The 23,035-nt window shown below is 41.0% G+C and overlaps 1 protein-coding gene across 2 annotated transcripts; it reads right to left on the reverse strand.

The window, feature by feature from the left end:
- Positions 1-709: 709 nt before the first annotated feature.
- GCM1 (glial cells missing transcription factor 1) lies at positions 710-22,952 on the reverse strand. Of its 2 annotated transcripts, none has more exons than XM_043542370.1 (6): positions 22,423-22,952; positions 14,806-14,998; positions 10,593-10,845; positions 8,317-8,429; positions 6,853-6,981; positions 710-4,756 (listed from the first exon to the last, which is right to left on the reverse strand). In XM_043542370.1, exons 2-6 carry the CDS (start codon positions 14,887-14,889, stop codon positions 4,004-4,006), a joined length of 1,332 nt encoding a protein of 443 aa, XP_043398305.1. In that variant the 5' UTR covers positions 14,890-14,998; positions 22,423-22,952; the 3' UTR covers positions 710-4,003. The 2 variants fall into 2 exon arrangements, with proteins under 2 accessions (XP_043398305.1, XP_007055122.2); XM_007055060.3 differs by lacking the exon at positions 22,423-22,952 and adding an exon at positions 16,980-17,199.
- Between the last annotated feature and the right edge of the window lie 83 nt (positions 22,953-23,035).

Below are 23,035 nucleotides of genomic sequence, written 5' to 3' on the forward strand. Positions count from 1 at the left end.
TCTGCCTCTGGGCATGCTCTTTGCTGCCTTACTCTAGGCATCTGAATGCCTATCTCACACCTAAGGCCCAGTAGGATCTTCAAACCTGCCTATCATGTTTCATGGCCTGATCTGGTAGGTGTGTTCGTTGGGCCAGGGAGAGAGAGTGAGAATGACTCTGTAGCCTGATGGTTAGGGCACTATCTGAGAGCATGGAGAGCCAGGGTCCAGTGCCCCTGCTCCAATGACTATTTAATAATGTATCCAGCTTTCACAGGAAAGACTGAAGGAGCACCACATCAGCATATCCCATAGCTTAGTGATTAGCTGAGTGCTGAGAGGTGTGGGAGATGCCTGTTCAAATCCTTTCCACGCAGCAGGTGGGAGGAGAATTGAACCTGGGTCTCCTACCTATTGGGTGAGTGCTCTAACCCTGGGGCTAAAAGTTATAAGGCAAATGGTAACATAGGCAAGAGGTTTCTGTTTAGGGACTGCAAGCGGAGACAGGTGCCTCCTTGCAGTCCAGACTTAGGCACCTAGCTCTGTGAGACAGGTGGGGTTTAGAACGCACCCCTCTGGTCAGCAGCTCCCATTGGGTATTTTAGACAGCTCTCTGCCTAGCACGCTGGCTTTTGTGAATTGTCTCTCTCCCCCTAAGCATTGTACAGGTAGACTAGGCACCTAACTCAGGCTCTGTGGAGTCCAGTGATTTTTCAAGGGGCCTAAAAGTTAGGTGTCACAGTGCTCAGTGTCCCAATGCCAAGCAGGGCTGATTCTAGGGGCGGATGCCCTGGGTGCCAACTTCCACGGGTTGCCCAGCTGCTTTGCCACTCTGCCTTTCTTTTTCTTCTTTTTTGGTTCTGCTCCACTCTGATTGGCTGGATGTGTAATTTTTTCCCCCTCAGCTGACTGGCAAAATGGCAATGGCCACTCCTGATGCCAAAGTACCTTTGTGGATCTAGGCTTTAGTCTCTCTGTGCCTCAGTTCCCTGTGTAAATAATGGGGATAACGGTACTTTTATCTCACAGAGGTATCCTGAGGATAAATATATTAAAGATTGTGAGGCACTCCTATTATGATAGTAGGGGTCATGTAAGTACCTACGATAGATCGATCCCTCTAACAAATTGGTCCCTAGGGTCTCATCTTTAAACGCTGCATAAGATTAAAAAGTTGTGAAAGATTTGTGCATCTATAAGATACTCACAGTCTGACTGTATGCAACACGTGGCACACTGTGTTGTGGCAGTAGAGATGGTGTCTGTAATATCCTTAGAACAGCCCCTGTATAGTCCTGACCAGAACTTGCTTTGGAGCAATCAAAGAAGAGACTGCACCCAAAGAATCCATTCTACGTTTTATACGGAGTCCAATGCATTCTTGAATAAGACTAGGGGATTTCAGCACAGAGAGAGCATTCTTGCAACATAACCATGTTTATTAAAGCTTAAATAGTAGTTCTGTAGCTCAATGCTTTGATCCTAAGAGTACCCAGTAAGCTGGAACCCAGCATTGTCCCTGAAAAACACCCATGTCCCTAACCTCCTTGTATTTCTGTTGCCTGTATTTACTAACAATGTAGCTATCCCTTTCATCTTTAAAACAATTTTCTGTAAAAAACAGTAAGTTGCAGAGGGCTTGTGCTGTGATGTTCCCTGGTGAATGCAATCCAAGCAGGTGTCTTCATGGTGCCTCTATTTCTATTGTCAGACCAACTTTAACATTTAGTATATTTTGTTCTAGTTGCAGGACAAAAAAATAAATTTTGCTCCCATATTCACTACTGGATCCTACAAGTGTGGGCAAATTTAAATTTACTTGCAACCAACTCTGAGGTAGTTGGCCAAGGAAGTAGAAACAAGGAAATATGTGTTTCTTTTTGCAATATATGTCCCTATTAAATGGTGCTTTACAAGGCTTACCCATGGGACTCGTATTTCCATACTATGAGCCAAGTAATTGCAAAATTGGCAGCGTAGTGCTCCCAGGTACTGATCATTCTGAAAGTGGTGTGACTGCCAACCTAGGAGTATGGAAAGGCTGAGTGAATGGCTTGGGACTGGGAGTTTGCAGATCTGAGCAGACTTTGTGTGACTTTAGGAGAATCACTTAACCACTCTGTGCCTCAGTTTCCTGATCTGTAAAATGGGGTTAATAATACTTCCCTTCAGGCGTCTTCTGAAATCCAAGTCTTTAATATTGTGATGCATTTGAAAACATCAGATGGAAGGCACTGTATCAATACCAAGTATTAGCTATAGCAACAAGAGTAGTACTAACGACTAAGCAAATTTAGAGGATGTGGCAAAGAACACAGGAACTGCAATACAGCATCAGACCAGTGGTTCTTTTAGCCCAGTATTCTGACTCTGGCAAGGACTGGCACTAGAAGCTTTTGAAGAAGATTCTCAGTAGAAACAGTTAAAGAATAACTAGCTCAAGAGAAAGCTCCTTCCTCATCCTCATCAATTAGTTGTTGGGTTAGGTCCTGAAGCAGGAGGGTTTATAACCCTTCTTAAATATTTTTATCTTGTTGAATATAAATGTGGCTATTGTCATTAATGAAACTTAGCATAGAAATCTTCAGATAGACTTGATGAATAATAAAAATAAAATGTGCCAAATTATATGTTGGGGTGATAATGGTTGACAGACTAAGCAGAGAGGTTGCTGAATTAGCCAACACCTAAAAAGATGACTACCACGCTGGGATATATATTAGATTTATACAACATACCTGGCCATGAAAGCTGCTGCAGACCCTTATATTTCACAAACCGCAATATACATTTTGAAACATTCTATAAATATACTTTATCCTGCTCTTGTAAATGTCACTAAACTCCACCCTTACTGCTGATGGTATCATTTCCATAGCAACTAAAGTACTTCAAAATAGAAAAGGCAGAGAGAATCTAATGAAAGGAAACATGCAAACAAAAGACAAATGATTAGACTGAACCTGTTTGAGAGACACCAAGTATTTCATTGTGTGGAATACTATAACATGTTCACTACCACTTATTTTGTAATATTCTTGACCCAAGCTAGTACCAATAAAAACTTTATAGCATCTTACATCATAACATATTGTCAGGGCATTGCTTGGAAGACTAGAGAGTAGAGATGTGCTCAAAGTACAAAGTTTGGATCTGGATCCCAAAGCCCAAGGGTCTGTGGATCCAGGGTTTTGGTTCAGTCCATTATATTAACAGGAGCCAGTCAGGAAATGTGGATCTAGATCTGAACTTCCTTAGAGTATCTGGGTCCAGAGCAGTCTCTTCTAGTGATCACTGCTAAATTCCAGCTTAGTACAGAGCTTTGAAATACTGTACACTTTGCTGTGGAATGGAGAACAATGAAACAGAATCCAAAGAGCAACAGAGATTATATAACTGCTGAAAAGATACATGCTCTAAAGGAAGTTTAAAGAAATCTGCCAAAATTTTCAAAGTTGGTCACCTAAAGGTAGGCAGCAAAATCCATATTTAGGCATTTACATACTTGACTCGATTTTTCATGAGTGCTGCTCACTGATAGCTCCCATTAAAATCAAGTTTGCATAATTTAAATGTGGGGTAGAATAAGGGTCATACGTAGTCAAGGACTGTTGCAACCTTAAACTAAAAGTAGGGCAAGTTTTGCAAAAGAAATATGGCTAATGTTAAGAACAATTCAAGGGTGACAGGAGAGATCAGTGAGGCTCCACGAATGGACATGTCCACAAACAGGGAGTAGATTATCCCCTACATCATTCCCTGGGGTGTAACTGAACTGGGATGGATTATGGCTCCCCTTCCCTTCTGCACAAGGGAGAGGAGAGGCCTGCAGGGAGGTGCAGGGTGGCTGTGCTCCCTGAGCCTGCTTATCTACGCCCCCCCCCCCACAGTTTTGTATGCCTATGTAGGGTGAGGGGTAGAGGGCTGCCCAATCAGAAAGGCTGCATTTTACATTCACGTTATGCAGAGCAGAGAATCAGGCCCACGTTTACAGGTGCAGGGAAGAGGGGAAATGATAAACTGATCATCGTAAAGGACAGAGACTAAAAAACAGTTCATTGTTGCAGTAATCCAGATTGGTATATTTTCTTTCTTCTTCAAAGTCCCATTCGTTTCCTTTTGTGAGTGGCAAAGGCTGTTGATGGTGATGTGCAGAGGTCATAATGAGGTAGGGATCCTCTGAAGAGAGATGGTAGAAAGAGGAAGGGATGTAGCTGCTGTTGTAATTCACATGCAATTTCCCTTCATAAAAATCATCTCCAGACAGGCCTGTGTTAGGCCTGGCAGGATGGTAGCCAGCCTTTGTTGTAGGTGGTATATTGGGAACATGTTGGATACTGGAGTCCATACAGTTTTGTGAAGAAACGATTTCACAATGCAGATCAGCCAAAGATAAAGCAGAACCATTGCAACACTTGTCAGTACATGGATTCCTTTCAAGGGCAGTGTTCTTATTCCAGGGTTGTGGCTCTCCATAGTCAGCGTACATATTGCACACAGACGGTCCAGACAGGTCTCCGCTACCATGCTCCCTGCTGCCAATTTCTTTGCACTTCTCGTAGTATTTGTTAGATCCTATGTCCTGAGAGTGTTCTGTTAGGTAAGGGGATCTTCCAAACCCATAGTTTTTGGCAAGAGACAAACAATTATTTATTATTTGCTCTTGAGGGTTTTTGTCTATTAAATGTCCATTAAAACTACAGGGAGATATGTAGTTTTCCTGATTGGAAAGAAGTAAAGGCAAAGCTTCTTGACTTTGCATCTCACCTGTCAGGGACTTAAGAAAGAAAAATAAAATGTAGTAATTAACTCAACAAAAACAAACAAAAAAGAAAAAGAAACCCTTTATAACTAACCCAGAACAATTAATTCTCTTAATGCAAACAATAAAACAGTTCCAGTCAGAGTACCAAAGGTATCTGAGTTTATATGTCTTCTCTTCTTGCGTTATGTTAATGTTGTGGATTGTAATGGTGAATCTTAGTAAGATTGATATGATAAACAGGAAAGGAAAGTCATAGTTCAGAGAAAGTAGAAGGCTGGCCCTGGTGTTCGGATGCTAGTCTGGGACTTTTAAGACTTTGGTTCTCTTCTCTGACACATACTTCCTGTGTAACCTTGGACAAGTCACATAATCACTCTGCCCTGTCTGTAAAATGGAGATAATAGTAGAGGGATCGGCAACCTTTAGCACACAGCCCACCAGGGTAAGCCCCTTGGTGGGCCGGCCCGGTTTGTTTACCTGCCACGTCTGCAGGTTTGGCTGATTGCAGCTCCCACTGACCGTGGTTCGCCGTTCCAGGTCAATGGGCGCTGCGGGAAACAGCATGGGCTGAGGGATGTGCTGGCCACCGCTTCCCGCAGGTAAACAAAGCGGCCCGGCCTGCCAGGGGGCTTACCCTGGTGGGCTTCGTGCTAAAGGTTGCCAATCCCTGTAATAGTACTATATGGGGGTTGTGAAAATAAATACATTAAAGGTGGAGTGTTCAGATGCTATGCTGATGGGGGCCAGATAAGTATGACAGATAGTTCAGCCTCCAGAGTCCTTCCAAAGACTTACTAGAAAATGTACCTAGAATCAAATACTAGAGTGTATTGAAATAATACTTATTAATGAAATTGTTAATGAAATTGCTGTTTTAATACATTTACTATCACAGAGGCTAATTTACTTATTTCTATGGAGCTTTGCTGCAGTTGGATACGATGGTTTTTTTAAATGGTTGTTACATTTTAAGTTGATTTTTTTTCACCCCAGTAAATATGATTCTTCAAACATTTGTAAAAGTATTTCCCCTAATTTTTAGCTGACATTTTTATTTCTTTAAAATTCAGAGCTTCACAAATGTCAGTTTCCTTCAGTGAAGGTGCAGCACACACTGGAAGTATTCTGCTAAGCAGAGTTTCTGGGTGTTTTGCAATCTCTTTAAATACTCTAATTATTGGATTATAATTTTACAAGGTTTAATTCCTTGCAGAACACCTTTTTTTGGTGTATATTTAATTATTAGTGCTTACAGGCCTCTGTTCTTTGTCATTTTACTTTTGCATCCTTTTAATTATTGCAACTTTATGACTTGATGGACTCAGCCGCAGGAAAACTCCCTTCACGTATTCTGGAACTATCTGCATGAAGAAATTCCCCTGACTGTACATTCTTTAGGGCCCAGCCCTGCCTTAGTTAAAGACCCGCTGATACCATATGGAAAAGTTTGAAAACATTCTACTGAAAATTATTCTATTTCTAGATCATATATTTTCTATAGTTCTCCTTCCAGGCATGTTATAATAAGACCTATTCTTTCAGCAAGTGGGGAATGTCTTGGCAGTACAACTCCCATTTGGAGTAGCATGGGCAGATAGATGGAGGTGGTGGTGGAAGGGAACCTGGAGCTACTGCACAGTCTGCACATGGATAATCGTATGCCTCTAGTGGATCCTTGATAGCTACAAATCATGGGGATTTGCAGGTTATTTTGGTAAAACCCCAGCTCATTCTGCAGGGTTAGAGTCCCCTAGGGTGACCAGACAGCAAGTGTGAAAAATCGGGACAGAGGGTGGGGGATAATAGGAGCCTATATAAGAAAAAGACCCCAAAATCAGGACTGTCCCTATAAAATCGGGACATCTGGTCACCCTAGAGTCCCCACAACACAACAGTCTGGGGAGAGTTCTGAGGGGAAAGCTGAAACGACAGATGTCTCCTGTCCTGAGGGCTTTTCTAAGGGAGGGGAGAATCTGGCCATAGTTTTTATTCAGTGGTACGCGTGCCAAGGTTGCTGACTCCCACAGCCAAGGTCCAGATAACCTGAGCAGCATGGCACATAGGACAAGCGACTGTTGAGCCCTCTGTATATTAATAATAAAAGTTACCTCAGCCTCCCAGCATCTTTTTAGTCTTGGAGAGGTGGGAGAAACAGCTGTATGTGCTTTCTGTATTGATCTTCTCGCTTCTGCTTCTAGTTTTGTTTCTGGCCTTGGGTGATCATGGGCCCCCTTAGACTTTAGAAAGGAATGGGTTAAGTTCAAGTTAAAAACAGAGCCCATGCAATAACTTTAAGCGTTCAGCACTTACGGTACATATTTAAAATCCACATAGGGGCTGCGTGGCCCAGTGGGTTAGACCCTTTCACCTCACATGGTGTATTCAACTCAGCAAAACGGAATAGGGTGGTCTGCTGTTGGTGTGAGTAGCCAGTTCCATTAGTTCCTTAATGAACACACACATATCTTTCAAAACTAAGACTATATATATGGTATGATCAATCAGAAAATTTATTTCCACCTCTATTTCTTTGAGAATTAACTAGATATAAGCATGTTTGTAAATACAATATGTTAGTTATTAAAACAAAATATGTTTGGCCGGGTCCCCAGCAGGTGCAAAGACCTGGAGGAGAGGAAGGATAGTCTAGAACTTAGCCTTGGACTTAAGAGACATGGGTTCAGTTCCCTGTTCTGCCCCAGATTTCCTCTGTGACCTTAGGCAAGTCACTTAGCTTCTCTGTGCCTCAGTTCCCCATCTGTAAAATGTGGATAATAGCACTACCTTGCCACACAGGGTAGTGTTGTCAGAACAAATATGTTTACCATAGTATATGAGCACCTCACAATGTTTATGGGAGTATAAATACTTACAAAAAAACAAAACAACCCCCCTTGCAAATTTCCCAAAGGATCATAGTAAAGCTTTGCAAAAAATCTGTTTACACCAGTCAAGATCTGGCCGATTATCTAACTGTTTGAGCAATTTGTACTAAATGCTAAAAAAGTATAGTGTGTATATGATGGGCTACCACAGACAAATGCTTAGGTCTGACTCCTTACTGCTCTAAGAAATCCTTATTTCTGGATGGTGCATTCTGGGAAGGATGTAACATCAAAACAGCATGTCTGAAGCTGTAAGGGTCAGGGCTTAGTCCTATACTTTAGAGTCTAGACTATGTCTGCACCGCAGCTGGGAGAGCATCTCCCTGCTCGCATAGACACACGCTAGCTCTGCTCTAGCTAGCATGCTAAAAATAGCAGTGTGGATGTTAAGTACAAGCCTGCCTGACACCCCTCTCCCCGCCACCCGGGTGCCCATGCCGCCACCTGTGTCACAACATCTACACTGTTATTTTTAACACGCTAGCTCAAGCAGATCTAGTCCATACCTGTCTACCCAGGCTGGGAAGCACACCCCCAGGTGCAGTGTAGACTTGCCCTCATGGTTTATGATGCATTACAAAGTAATGATAATATAAGATTCTTATTAGGTAGGACAAATAAATGTCTTTAGTTAATCTGATTCAATACCTTTTTAAGTTGATCTGGATAAAACTGTTTTACACCAACCTGAAAAAATATGAATGGCCCTTCATGCCTCCAGAAGTTGGTGACAGGGTACCCACCATGGCCTCGACAGGAAATAAGCTTTAAAGGTCCACTGCAATTTGGACAGCATTTCCCTGCAACAAGGGTAGGAGGATACATTGGCATCTGTGCAGGGGATCTAGCAGTCAGATGAATCCAATCGGTGAGAATGGTTCGTTTGCAGTGGGTTGTTACCTTATGGTGCTTGTATGCTCAGAAGATGCATTGAGTAGAACTGTGCAAAAAACCCTTTCATACATATAGAAAACCAAACACTGGCAAAGAATGACCTTTCTCCTGTTTTATAGTTCAAGGTGACCTGCAAAGGATATTTTTAAAAACTGTACTTTTTTGCACCTAGGTTGGTTTTTCATTAAAGTATTAAAAAAGGGCTGAAAGACTGGGCAATGAAGGTTTTGGTCTTCTGATTGTTTTTCAACTTAGAAGTAGACCTGGTTAAAAATTTCCTGATAGTTTTCCACTGGAAAATGCTGATTTAATACAATAAACATTTTGCCAGACTGCAAACAAGTTCATCAAAAGATTCAATGAAAAATTATCCTAAGAACATCAGAACGGCCACACTGGGTCAGATCAATGGTCCATCTAGCCCAGTATCCTGTCTTCCAACAGTGGCCAACGCAGGTACTTCAGAGGGAATGAACAGAACATGCAATTATCGAGGGATCCGTTGCCTGTCGTCTACTCCCAGCTTCTGGCAAACAGACCTAGGGACATTTAGAGCATGGGGTGGCATCCCTGACCGTCCTGGCTAACACCCATTGATAGACCTATCCTCCATGAACTTATCTAGTTCTTTTTTTGGTACCCTGTTATAGTTTGGCCTTCACAACATCCCCTGACAATGAGTTCCACAGGTTGACTGTGCATTCAAGTGCCTTGTTTCAGCTTTATCATTTCAACTAATATAATATATTTTGAATGATAAAGTTGAAACAAAGTACTTCAACCTTAATCAAAACAAAAAGTTTTGATCGGGTCATTTAGATAGTTCTGTAACCAATTATTCTGGCAATCCTGTTTTGTGGGAAATTTAGAAATGTCGACTTTTCATTGTGATTTGGGATGAAAGGAAATTTTGAAATGCCAGAATTTCCTGAGGAATGGAAATGCCAAATTTCAACCAGCTCTATTTAGTGGTGTCAGGAATTTCAAGTCTGATCTTTTCTGGTTTGGCCGGGGGACCTATGTGAGAGCTCAGGGATGTTTATAATGGGATCCAGCACTTCAACTAGATTTGGCAGAATTTGATTTTTTTTTAAATAAATTTCAATGGATAATATAGATGTTTATTTTTAAGCACTTTAAATTATTTTTAATAGATTTAAATTTTCACAGTTGTGCAAAATTATCAGGGGAATAACATCACATGTAAAAATTTGCTAAGTAAATATCCTTAAACCAAACTCTAATAAGTTCTCAACCAGCATTTTTCTTTCTTTGCCTTTCTGTAAGTTTTGATTATTATTGAAGCATTTTTTGGGTAAATTAATATGTGCACTGTGATATTGTTTACTGACCAATAAAATTTACCAATAAAATGTAATACTTTCAAGCCTAACTTTAACTGAAGTCTTTAACAAAATCTTCCTTTATCCAAAACGTTCATTAGTCACTGTTAACAAAACCAAACAATCAAAAAGAATTTTAACAAGTCTAGCTAAAAATCTCTTCCCTTCTGAATTACTCAACTTTTGATCTCTCAGCTTTTGTGTTGTCCCCTTTTCAGTAATTTTCCAGTCATCATAGAGTCTTCCAACATAGACGGGCTGAATTTCTAACACAGATACAAGTAAAAAAACTACATCATAAAAATCAACTCATTTTTTTCCTTTGGAGGTCACCTTTAAGTAAAAATATTTTCCAATGGAAGTGAGAGGTTCCTGTGCAGATTAATGTACTAGGAACTCATCTGTTCCACGCTGGATATCAAGCCTTAGCTAAAGCAAAAGAGAGACAGTACATGCTGACTTTTGGCTTCTCAAAACTTTCTTTTGCAGCCTGGCTAGTCTTAAATCAGTAAAAATAAAAAGGAATCAATACTCATTAGTATTCTTCTGAAACATGCAAGTTGTATTTAATAATAGGGAATACTGTTGCAATGGCAGTGGGAAAGACTGGATGATGCAATTAGTCTTTTCCATCTCTAATTTCTATGATATTATAATAAATTATTAACAAGGGTATTAATAAGAGAACCAGGGCAGGCGTTGGCATTTCCACACGGTCATACTTACTTTGCTGTTTTTGCCTGGCTTTATCACATATGGCTGGTCTCAGATATATCTTCCTCCCATCTGCGGCTGAGCAGTCATTGTTGCAGACCACTACCCCAAGGCAGGATTTTTTTAAGATGCGAGAGTTGTGGTTATTGGTGTTTCTCATCGCCCAGCTACTCAGGTGCCTCTGAGCATTTTTATCATCCGAGCTATAGATATGCTTTACATAGGAATCTGGCCATTCCTGAAACCAATCTGTGTGTTTCACATCCTGTTAAGAACCCAAAGAATGCCACATTTTAGCCAAGGAAAGAAAGTAGTTTCTCAATTTGAGGACAATAGGCTAGATCCTTGTCACTCTGGCATTGTGTAGCAGGCCTAAATCCAGACTAGCCAGTAACAGGAGGATTCCTTCAGTTTGGCTTGGGGGATGGCTGGGGAAAGGGACCGTGGCTGCAGTTTCACTTTGCTCCAATGATCTGACCAGCTTCCAGAACAGCCCTTTGGCCTTCAGGCTGCTCTAACTCATTCCAGGGCCCAGCCAGGTGCAGAGCAGCCTCAGGAGTGGAAGGCAAGGTACCTACTTTAAGCCACCTACTTTAAATGAAATACCCTACACAACCGTCAAACTTAGCAATTATTAGCAGGTTAATTTCTTGTATGCTCCATGGCCTACTTCACCATTACTATTATTAAAGATGGGCCTGTGTTGCAAAGTTTGGAATCGGAGCCAAGCATTTGGTTTGGTTTAGCCTGGACTTTCCGTAGAGAGAGGATGAGCACTGAAGCATATCTAGACTGCTTCAAAGCTTCCTGGGTCTCCAGATCCAGCATTTTGTTCAGGTCAATTGCTAATTCTCAGACCAGATTTCTATCCTAACTTAAACCTCTTCCCCCTTCACCGTCCCCAATACAGCATTTCAGTCAGACCTTATTTTTCTATTAGAGGTGGAGTCAAAATCTATATTGTAAACAACAAATATAAAACTAACCAAACAAAATGACATTTTAGCAAGGGGCCAGCCAGACATCAACACAATGGCTACAGTTAGTACAAGAAGAAAATGTAAATAGGTTATAAAGAACCAAACAAACACTCTGATGCCTTAATGCGAAATAGATTGGTGACAACATGAACTAGTCTCAGCAAAGCACTGTTTGCTTTCATTACGCTCAAGAAAAAAAAAAAAGAAAGGAGAAAAGGTCAAAAGAGACTGAGATCCACGAATGCAGTACAGAAGCACCTTGCTAATTTGCACTGGCTGGGAGATCTATTGTGAGAGACTAGCATCAGGGAGATTTCTTTTTCACCCCTGTGAAAAACTACACAAGTTTGACAAGTTCTGTTCCTTTGAAAAATCTTGATTCTAGAGCTGGCCAGAAATTTTCTGACAAATCTGAGTTTAATCAGAAAGTAACAGCTCAGCAGAGCGAAAAGTTTCACTGAATCTATTACAGATTTGATCAAACTTTACTCAAAACCCAGTTTCCTGGATGGCTGCTGGGGAGCCCATGTTCTGGGGCAGCCCCGCCACGCAGACTGCCCTGTGCTGGGGATTGCAGGGTTTCCAGGCTCCCATTCCACAGAGACCCTGGCAGCTCCAGAAGCCCCAAGCACAAAAGCCCAGGAGCCCGGAGCCTAGCACCCCCAGCTGGAGCTCTCAGGGCTGCTATGCTCTCCTCTCTGCAGCAGCACTGCCCATCTCTCTGCTGTGGAGCAGAAAGCATAGAACTCTGCAAGCCTGAGCTCCAGCTTGGGCTCTAGGACAGCCCATTCAAGGCAGGCTTCAAGGTGCCCTGTCTCTAGAGACAGCTCAGCTAGCAGATTCAGAGCCTGGAAGCCCTGTGAACCCCACTCAAGGTAAATTAATCTACTCCTGTTTCAAAGCCGGGTAGGTCAAAGCTCACTATAGGACTTTTAGTGTGCAGTAGCAGAGTTCACATGGACACTTAGTGTGCAGCAGGTTGATGTGGGGTAGATTTATACCCCAGCTTTTCGTGAACTATATATTTGTGTAGACAAGCTCTCAGGTCTTCCAGGCTGCCTGTTGTGGAACTGGGTACCTGGAAGTCCTGTGTTGGGCTTCCAGTGTCCATGGCTGCTGCCGGGCAGCTCTTCTGTGCAGACAGCTTCACACTGGAGGGCCCAAGGTTTCCAAATTCCCAAGCCAGCTGGTTCCCTGGTCTACCGGACACCTGAGTAGGTAGCCAGGGTGCCAGCTGGCCCAGAAATCTGGAAACCCTGGGGTCCCCAGTGCTGCGACAGTCTACATGGTGGTGCTGCCCTGGACCAGCGGACCCTGGGAGCCCAGACAGCTGCTGAATAAAAGTGATATTCTTATGCTAGCTGTGCTAATGGTGAAACTGACAAGAATGTCAATTTCACATATTTAATTTTGGAAATATTATGGTTTGGTGCTTCCAAAATGAAAATTTTCAGGCTTTGTGGGTGCACAAAGAATTTGGTATAATTGTTTTTAATTCAGTTTAGAACAAAAATAAATTCCAAAATACTGAAATTTTTTGGGAACTGAAAATCCTGAGTTATGGCCAGTTCTACTCAGTTCACACATGCTCAGCAGAGGCTTGTTAGAGTTTGGCAGCTAAATGCTCTGAAGATTTAATCTGCACTGCACATGCTCCAGCCCAGGAATCCAATGGCTGATAAAAATTCTCCCTGCACTCGCTGCTTCCAGCTGCTGTGGCTCCAGGCTTGGGAAATGAGAACTGGGAGACCATTTCTTCTATGCTCTCTATCTGCTGGCTCCTAGGCAGTGCGGAGGTGGAATCTGCCTGACTTGAATGCAGATGGGAGAAGAGATGGACCGACGGGAGGAGGGCCACTGGCGGCAGTAGATTTGGACAAGAAGCCTTTGGAGTGGAAGGGGGACTGAGACAAGGAGCCTGGGTGGGGAGGGTGATTGTGAGTGGGAGCCAAGGTGGGGAGACAGATTGGATGAGGAGTTGGGGTTGGGTGGGTGAGGGACCGAGCTGGCTTGGTAAGGAGCCTGGGACAAGGGGCCTAGCGGATATCAGGATGAGAAGCTCAGGAAGGGAGATCGAGACTTGACACTGATGTAATAGAAGATTGGGACTCTAAAGGGGAGCATGAAGAAGAAAATTGGGACTGGGATAAAGAGCTTGGGAGTCACCGTTCATCTGCTGTCAACAAATATCTCTTATACCTCCAGCCAAAGTGTGTGTCTAATGCCCTACTAGTAGCTGGTCCACATACAGGATGACAACCAGCTAGTGGTCCTCTGTTAGCTCAAGCTGCAGAGGCTTGGATCTAAATGTTCCAACAATGCTGAAGACCCATGTTGGTGTCAAGATGTTGCCACTTATTGGAGTTTCACTTTTTTCTGTTTGCTTTTTTAAAAAACCTAGGAAACTACACACATACAAAACTATATTAAAAGAACTTTAAGGCTGCAAAGGTTCTGGGTACCTAACTTGAACCTGGGCTCTGATTTGCAGAAGTGTTGAGAACTCACATCTGCAACTGAAAGCAGTGGCAGCTGTGCTTTTTGAACCAATAAAATGCTATATAATGCAAAGTACTCTGAAAAAAATCAAGTCTTAGGTGTCTCAAATTGGGAACCCAAAGTTACTGGACACTTTTGACCTTAAACTCTGTGCCTCAGGTACCATCTCAGCACGTTTGAATGATATGCAATAAGTAAGACATTCAAGAGAGAGGATAAAATAAAATATTGAATAGCTGCTTCATCCAACCAGTGAACTAGAAAGTTAGTGAAACTAGAGGTTTCAGAGTAGCAGCTGTGTTAGTCTGTATTCGCAAAAAGAAAAGGAGGACTTGTGGCACCTTAGAGACTAACCAATTTATTTGAGCATAAAATCTCCGCACTGTATTTTCCACTGAATGCATCCGATGAAGTGAGCTGTAGCTCACGAAAGCTTATGCTCAGATAAATTGGTTAGTCTCTAAGGTGCCACAAGTCCTCCTTTTCTTTTAGTGAAACTAGAGTATCACTATTTCTTATAACACATAGACAGCTCTTTCAGGTGTATAATTCAAGGATAAATGTATGAATGCTTAAATGTTTTACTGAATAATTTTCTAGCTGTTCAACAAAATGTCTCATTTTACCATACACCCTGGATACCGGGGAAGTGGCAAACAAGGAAAGATGATAAAATATGAATGTTTCAGAAGGTATTCCATGATTGGCTGAACTTCTAAAATACCTTCTAAAACAAATACACGTACCTGAGGCAGTTTGATGTCATTGATATCCCAGCTTTGAGAAGTGGAGTCCTCCTGGTCCATAATGTCATCTGCAGCTTTCAGCATTTCTGAATTCCTTCCCAAACTTAGCAAGCAAATCTCCACTGCCTTCTTTGAAGTTGACTAGCTGTCACCACTCTCAGGCAGTTTACAACGAGGAAGCTGTTTCCTGAAGCTAAACGATAGAGAGGCTGCCCATTAAAGATAAAAATCAGTGTTCTTCTGCCAGAAAAACTTGTTCCATTAAAAGTTTTGCAAGCAGACAAAGCAATGGAAAATATAGCTTAGAGATAGAATGTGATCTTATGGAGGCATCATTAACTGAAAGCACACCATGAGTTTATTGACGGTTTGGTTTTGCTCATTCTCCTTTCAGACCAAATGTATGTTCACGTAACTCCACTCCCAGACCTCTTTGTAAGTGAGATCAGAATCAGGCCCTATATTGTCAGAGCCAAAATAACTGAGAAGCACAGCACTTGCAAAGGCCTCTTTATTCTTGTTGGTTACACAATAGGATTTTCTCCTGCTGTACATTACGAAGGTGAGGAGCAATAGGTGACTCTGTCATGTTATTTGAATTGATATGGTTCTCGGCCACTTCACAAAATTGCACACATCTCTGAGAGCCCATCAGTTACAATAATGGATGGAACTGGGCAGGCTTCATGCATTTTCCTATCTCAACTAGCAGACAAACCGAAGAAAGTTTGGTGTGTTAGTTAAAAATGATTGTGGGCATCCCATACAGTCACATGTAGTTCCTTATGCTTTCCAGTCATAATTTCATAAGCATAAGCATAGCACCACAACAGTAATGTGCACATGAATAAAAAAAGTTCTTTTTTCTTGAGTGGAATCATTATTATTTCTGAGAGAGAAGATAAATCTGAAAAGTATCAGCTGGATCCTCAGCTGGTGGAAACTGTCATAGCTTCATTATCTTCAGTGGAGTTACTTTGATTTACACCAGCTAAGGATCAGATGCAGCATGCTGAGTGGTGAAATACATAGCATAATAATGTGTTAGGCAGTTTGTCCAGAAACTGGAATAGGGAACTGGGAGCCATTATTTTATTATTATTGGCTATGCAAGTGACTAGATCTTGGAGAGGTGCCTCAGTTTACCCATCTAAGAGATTCGTTTGATAATACCTCACAGGAGTGTTATGAGGCTTGGTGAACATTTGTAAAGCATGTTGAGATCCATGGATGAAAGGTGCCATAAGCAGTATATTCAAAGTATTACTCCTCAATAAGTAAATCAGAACATATCAATGGTAAAACAATAGGGAATTGCAGAGTACTGTGATCAGATATTCAGAGCAAAATACATGCAAAAAGACACTAAACATGACACATGGGATTTAACATTAATTGCTTAGCAATTTGAATTGGCAGTTTAATTCTTAATAGGCAACTAAGTCATTTTTGCTCCAGAAAAGATGTTTTCAGAATGAGCTTATTCCGGGAAAAGCTGCTTTACTACATAGAACATACAAAAGGTTATAGAAAACATCAGGTCTTCATATACTCTCATATTATACCACGAGGGCTAATATAGTCACCGCTGCAGACAGGGACAGTAACATTAGAACAGACAATGTAAAATGTGAGTTGCATTGGAAAGCTGTGTTGAATTTATGAAACAAATTACCCTTGAATATTAAATGACCAGTTATATAATTCAGAAAGACAGTCCAAATCGTTTTTCAATTACTTTTCAAAATGAACTGGCTTGAAAATTGATTTTTAATTCCTTTCTTCATTAGAATTAATCATTAACAATTTGTAGTGGAGCATTTTCCTTTTATATTGGTTCGCCAAAGAAAAAAGCATAAATTAAATATTACTTTAAAATTCAGTGAATGACAAATGATGGCTGATTAATATAGAAAAAAAAAGACAGTTGCAGAGAATCATGTTTGTACAGTTAGGTGTTGGTATAGACTGAAATACTGCAAAACTTCTAGTAATTGAATTGCATGGTGGCTTTCAAATTATTTTGATTGCTATTTGTTTATCTTCTTATATCAACTTTACAAAAATCTAAATTTTACTCTATGGTAAATAATTCCCACCCCCCCTTTATTTTTTTTTAAAAAAAGCAATCCTCTTAACCAACCACCAGCTAGGACTTCAATGGCATATCTTACCTCCTTAACTTCTTATGTGGATGAAACTGATGTAGTGTCATCTGAATGAAGAGCTTTTTTGAGGGCAGAGCACTCAGGCTTCAATCACTTCCTAAGTCTCAGTAGCTGTACTCTATTCCATGATCAGATACTATATGCTAATGTGCGCTGGCTGCTATCCAATCAAAACTTAGATGTTCACAGTCAGCGACAGGTAAGAAAACTTGTAAAGAGTCCTATATATTGACTCATTTACAGCATTAGTAGGATGGGAGGTTGGGGTCTGACTTGCAGCTCATATTGTCCCTCACATAAATTGTACCACATTCCCTTAAATAGTCAGGTAGTCAGCCTGCTTTTGTGTGTGATAGAATGCCAACAGTAAGGTAGCAAAATATGCACATGACAAAGTTATTCAGGTTAGTCGAGACCAGAGAGGATTGTGCTGAAGTTCAGGGGAAGGTGAATGGGTAACACAATGGCAAATGAAGTTTAATGTTGCTAAATATAAAGTAATTCACACTGCAGGGAAATATCTAAATATTTACTACACACACCTTACAGGGTTCTAAATTAACTGTATCAGCTCAGGAAAGGGACTAGAGGATCACTGTGAACAGCTCGGTGATGACGTCTGTTCAACAGTCAAGAAAGCAAACAAGATGTGAGAATACATAAGGAATGGGGTGGAGAATAATACAGAAAATATTATAATGCCATTATATAAACCAGTGCTGTGGTCTCATCTAGAATACTGTGCAGTACTGGCCTCATCTCAAAAAGGACGTTGTATAATGAGGAGGGGTTCAGAGAAAGGCAATAAAACAAATAGGGGCACGGGAAAACTCTCTTCATAAGAGATTGAAAAGACTGGGATTGTTTACTTCAGGAAGGAGATGAATAAGAGGGGATAAAATAAAAATGTATAAAATAGTGAAAAGTAAAGAGAAGTTAGAACAGAACTTCCCGGTCTCTCTTACAACTGAAGAACAAGAGGACATTCAATGAAATTAAACACGATAAATTCAAAAATTGAGAAAAGGAAATCCTTTTTCACGCAATTCATAATTAGACTGGAACTCATTGCTACAGGATGTTGTTGAGGTGGAAAACTTAGCAAGATTTAAAAAGGGAATAAATATTTATATGGATAACAATAACCAGTGTTATAATAGTTAATGTGAACATCTGTGGAACATCTAAGACATCTAACAGACATTTTGGAAGAAATATTTAAACCTCATGCTTCAGGGTTTAAGCCAATCTTTAACTCCTAAGGGGACTAGGAGTGTTCTTGTATCTGCCTCTGAACTATCTGGCCACTGTTGGAGAGAAGGTAGTGGCTTAGATGGACCTTGAGTCTGATTCAGTCGGGCAACTCCTATATTACTACATATTACACTAATTCAATGCAATTTATGTTTCATTGTTTGGAAGGACACTCTTTAAAACCGTAGCCACAGCAAATCTCATATGCTCTCCTTTGATATTTCTTCTGTTACGAGAAATCACAGGTTGGTGAAAAAAATCTGGAGCCTGGAATGCTTTTGGCAGGAAGATCACAGTTCATCGAAACACCATGTAATATTGCTAAACAGCAATATCAGAAATCAGTGTAACTTTCTGTAGAGGTTGACTGCTGGTGCCTTTTGTTCAGGTGCCAGACTGTGATGAAACCCAGTAGCTGATCACAGGAATGCATGGATGTAAGCTATTACACAGTTTTCAGACGATCAAACTCCTTCATTTATATTGACTTACTGCCCTGTGAAGAAGCTACTCTTGTCAGCACTATCATCAGCCTTCCTTATTCCATTTTCGATATAATCTTTCAGCTGGTGCCAGTACTTAACTGATCTCAAATGTGGCCACTGGCCCTTTAAACGGACACTGATTAGTGCTATATTACACACCATATGGTTTGTGCCAAATGGAAATTGTATTGGTTTGGACAAGACAAGACATGCAGTTAACTGTTCTATTTTAGCTTGTACATGACACCTCATATGGATGTTGTCATTTTTATTCCACTTACTGCAACATGAGGGGCAGCTGAAGGAATGAGGTGAAACCACATTAAAAATCCAACTAACTTTAATGGGGCCACAGCCCTCACACAGCAGTATCTGCCTCCCCTAGGGCCAGTGACAGGAAGCACAACCCACCACAAGAACACTTTCCACCCAGTCTCTGAGTAAAGATAAAGGGGGAAAATAGGGGTGATGTCATGATAGAGGGTCTACTACCGACAACCAAATCAGGAAGAGGTGGGGGGTGAGGCATTTCTAGAACAAATAACAGAAATACTGAAAACACAAGAGTTGGTAGCAGTGGGGCACCTTAACTACCCAGATATCTTTTGGGAAACTAATACAACAAAACACAAAGTGTCCAATAAGTTATTGGAATGTATTGGGGGCAACTTTTTGTTTCAGGAAGTGGAAGAAGTAACCATTTTAGACTTTAGACAGCCATTTTTGACTTGATTCTGATCAACAGGAGGGAATTAAAGGCAAATGTGAAACTGGAAGGCAATTTTGGTGAAAATGATCATGAAATAATAGATTTAATGAGTCCAAGGAAACTAGGAGAATAAGAACAACGGACTTAAAAAAAAATTCCTGAAACAACTAGGACATTAGGAAAAACTTCCTAGCTGTCAGAGTGGTTAAGCACTGGAATAAATTGCCTAGGGAGGTGGTGGAATCTCCATCATTGGTGATTTTTAAGAGCAGGTAGGACAAACACCTGTCAGGGATGGTCTAAATAATACTTAGTCCTGCCTTGAGTGCATGGGACTGGACTAGATGACCTCTTGAGGTCCATTCCAGTTCTGTGATTCTATGATGGTGATGACGGTGTTATCAGTTACCTCAGTGGAGCCCCAGCCCTTGCCAAGCTTGACTTCAGCAGTGGATCACAACAGCTGAAGCTTAGACCAAAATCGAGATATATCATCACATTTTCAACCCACACTGGTGCTTTGATATGTAACCCTCAGCTTCAGCATAAATTCTGCGGCTGAACTGTTCCAGAACATAATACAGTAGGTTCTACAAGACATCTCTGGAGTCAAAAATTTCAGCAATGACAACCCAATAGATGGGATTAGTTGTCAGGCTCCTGACTAATCACTTATGTGAGAGACCCCCTAAATCAAGCTAAATAGGAGTTCCTAAAAAAAATCTCCTTTGAATTTTTGGCCATGTCTTTTCTGCAGGTTGACAAGAAAACAGACAACAAAAGACTGTCAGAACCACAAAACATCCTCTTCAGATGCCTGTGGATTCTCTATGCACAGCTCACCTACTTGCACTGTGTGCTGGAGATAAGGCCTTGGTCTAAACCAGGATAATATAGTAAGCATGTGAATGCTGAAGAGGCAATGCTTTACGGGATGTGTGTAACAACAAACAAAATCAGCATGTATAGTCGTAAACATACAACATACACCTTGAAAATAAGGCACAAGACGGAGAGCCAAAACTTTAAATAGAGCCATTTAATGCTTTTGAAGAAAATATAATGTGCCGTATGCACTCTGGTGACAGTAGTGAGATTATAAAATTAGTGAGCTTAGCCTAATTACTTTTAAATGAACCAACTGACTATTTATGGAAAAATATTCTTACTTTGATTAATAATAAAATTAAATCATACTATTAGCTGTAGCTGACTGTGCCCATGGATAGTACACTTACATGTGGTCTCTGATTGCTTTAGTGCTTTGTTGGCACAGTAGATGGCGCCAGAGACATTTTCTCTAGCTTTCTGTAGCTGGCTGGTGAATTTGCTGTCAGTAGGTGGTGGGGGGGTGGTGTGTTCCGAGTCAGTGTATCTAAAAAAATCTGTGTCTGGAGTATATTTCTCAGTGAAAAGGCCACCCAGTGTTTTTCATGTAATGTTACTGATCAAAATAATGCCTCAGCCATTCATCCCCATCACTTGTCCTTTGCTAAAATTCAAGTCACTGTGACGGAATTAAAATGGGGGTTCTGCCTGAGATGGCAGACAAATTAAAAAAACACCAGCTAAGGCCCTGATCCTGATAAGACATAAACATGCAGGTTAGCCCATTGACCTCAGGGAGCCTATTCCCATGTTTAAAGTTGCTCGTGTGGAAGTGGTGAATCAGGGTCTAATGGTGGAACAAATTGCAACGACTCTGGCTACATTGTCCTCTTCTATTCCTTTGACTCTAAAGTCGTCCTATAAAGGTCATTTCAGAGTTCAGTTTTTTTGTTCTTTTTTATTTTATGTGCACTTTTAATTAGTCTGAGGCCTTAGCGTGCTATGGTGATGGAGGTCACAAGTAAAAGCCTGACCCCATTGAAGTCAATGGCTGGAGATGGGATCTGGATGGGGTAGGCCAGGGCTCTGAGGTGTCACTGACTGTCTCTCTCTCTCTCTCAGGTGCTTGGCTGGCTGGTTCTTCCTCACATGCTGAGGGTCTAACTGAGTGCCATACATGGGGTCAGGAAGGAATTTCCCCCCAGGTCAGGTTGCTAGTGACATTAGGTTTTCTTCCACTTTCCTGGGTAGGATGGATTGCGGGTCACTTGCTGCGATTAATTGGGTAAATCTCACTCAATCTTTCCCTTTCTTTATCTGTGGCACCTAATAATCTTGTCTTTTGTGGGCTTGTAATTCTTTGGTCTAATTTTGGTCGTTCGGTTTTTTGTGTGGTTGATGAGTGGTGTTGGTGGCCTGTGATATACAGGGAGTCAGACTAGAAGATCTGGTGGGCCCTTCTGGCCTTAAACACTATGACTTCAATGGGGCCCAGATGTCACCCCTTAGCTGTTATTGATATTTAAATAATTATATGAAATCTTCCAAATTTTCAATTTTCCACATGTCCTATTGATCATGCCTAAGATTTTTATTGTTATTTTTCTCTGATTTAACTCCTTCTTTCTCCTGCTATTAGAGGGATCTATTTAGGCCCTGATCCTGCAATATAGTCTGTGTGGGTGGATCCATCATGCAAATAGAGTCCCAAATGAAGCCACAGAGAGGGCAATAGCCACTGAACAGATTGCCAAGAAATGTGATAAATTCTCCATCACTTGGAGTCTTGACGTTGAAGTTAATGTTTTTTTCTAAAAGTTATCCTTCAGTTCAACTAGTTACTAGGCTAGATGCAGGTATCATTTGGTGAAATTGTATGGCCTGTAGGTACATCAATTGGTGAGGCTACGATACCATGGATCACACTGCAGGATGAGAGTCATAATTTTTAAAGTTTTTACCTCAGCTGTTGTTTCCTGACTGTTTTCTTCTTTATTTAACACCATTTGAGTTAGTTTCTATCAAATTAAAATATTTTGATGATTGAAATTTTGTGTTTATTTTCTGTGTCAAAAATTGCCTTTTTGTACAAAATCTTAAAATGTACTTAAAAAAAAATCACAGAAACCAGGACAGTAAAATATTATCCGAGCTTCTGAGAGAGGGTTCTTACCTCACTGGGAGAGAAATGAACGACATAGAGAGTTGGGATGTATTTTCGTAGTCTATTTTTTTTCATAGTACATACACAGGTTCCTATTCACCTTGAACAAAGAGGTTAAATATATCTGGAAAGATACAAACAGGTAATTCCACATTCAGAAGTCCAGCTAAAACACAGCTGTGTCCCCATACCTTCAGTTAGGAGCATTTTCTCTGGCTCCTGAATAACCATGCTGTCCTAATTCTAGTCAGGAACAACCCCCATCCCGTCCCTAGTCACACATCCCCCACAAAGTGACCCATTCTGTGCTCAGTATTAATTGAATATAGTTTAGTCTTTTGGATCTGGGTGTGCTGGTCTCTATTCTGACCAGCAATTTACCCTTTTGATTTTAGTGATCTTCCCACTTAGGAATGCAGCTGCTAAATTGACAAGAGGTTATATAAATGCCTAGATTTAAGATAGATGCAGGCTAGAGATTCTCTTATAAATTCCCTCAGTGGACTCGCCCTGCATAAAGAAAATGGTTTGTAGTGTAGATGCAGCAGTGCATATTTTTGACACATGTGAGTTCAAGTATGCGTTCTCTTGTTAACCAGCTAAATTACTTAAGTGATCTCCA

Source organism: Chelonia mydas, chromosome 3 (genome assembly GCF_015237465.2).
Source record: "Chelonia mydas isolate rCheMyd1 chromosome 3, rCheMyd1.pri.v2, whole genome shotgun sequence".
Lineage (NCBI taxonomy): Eukaryota > Metazoa > Chordata > Testudines > Cheloniidae > Chelonia > Chelonia mydas.

Coding starts and splice junctions, on each gene's coding strand:
- GCM1 (XM_043542370.1), bottom strand. CDS start 14,889: ATGCTGAAAGCTGCAGATGACATTATGGACCAGGAGGACTCCACTTCT. Junction 8,430..10,592: donor AGCCAGGCAAAAACAGCAAA/GTAAGTATGACC, acceptor CCCTTGTTGCAG/GGAAATGCTGTCCAAATTGC. Junction 6,982..8,316: donor GGCCATTCATATTTTTTCAG/GTTGGTGTAAAA, acceptor TCCTTTCTAAAG/TCTAAGGGGGCCCATGATCA.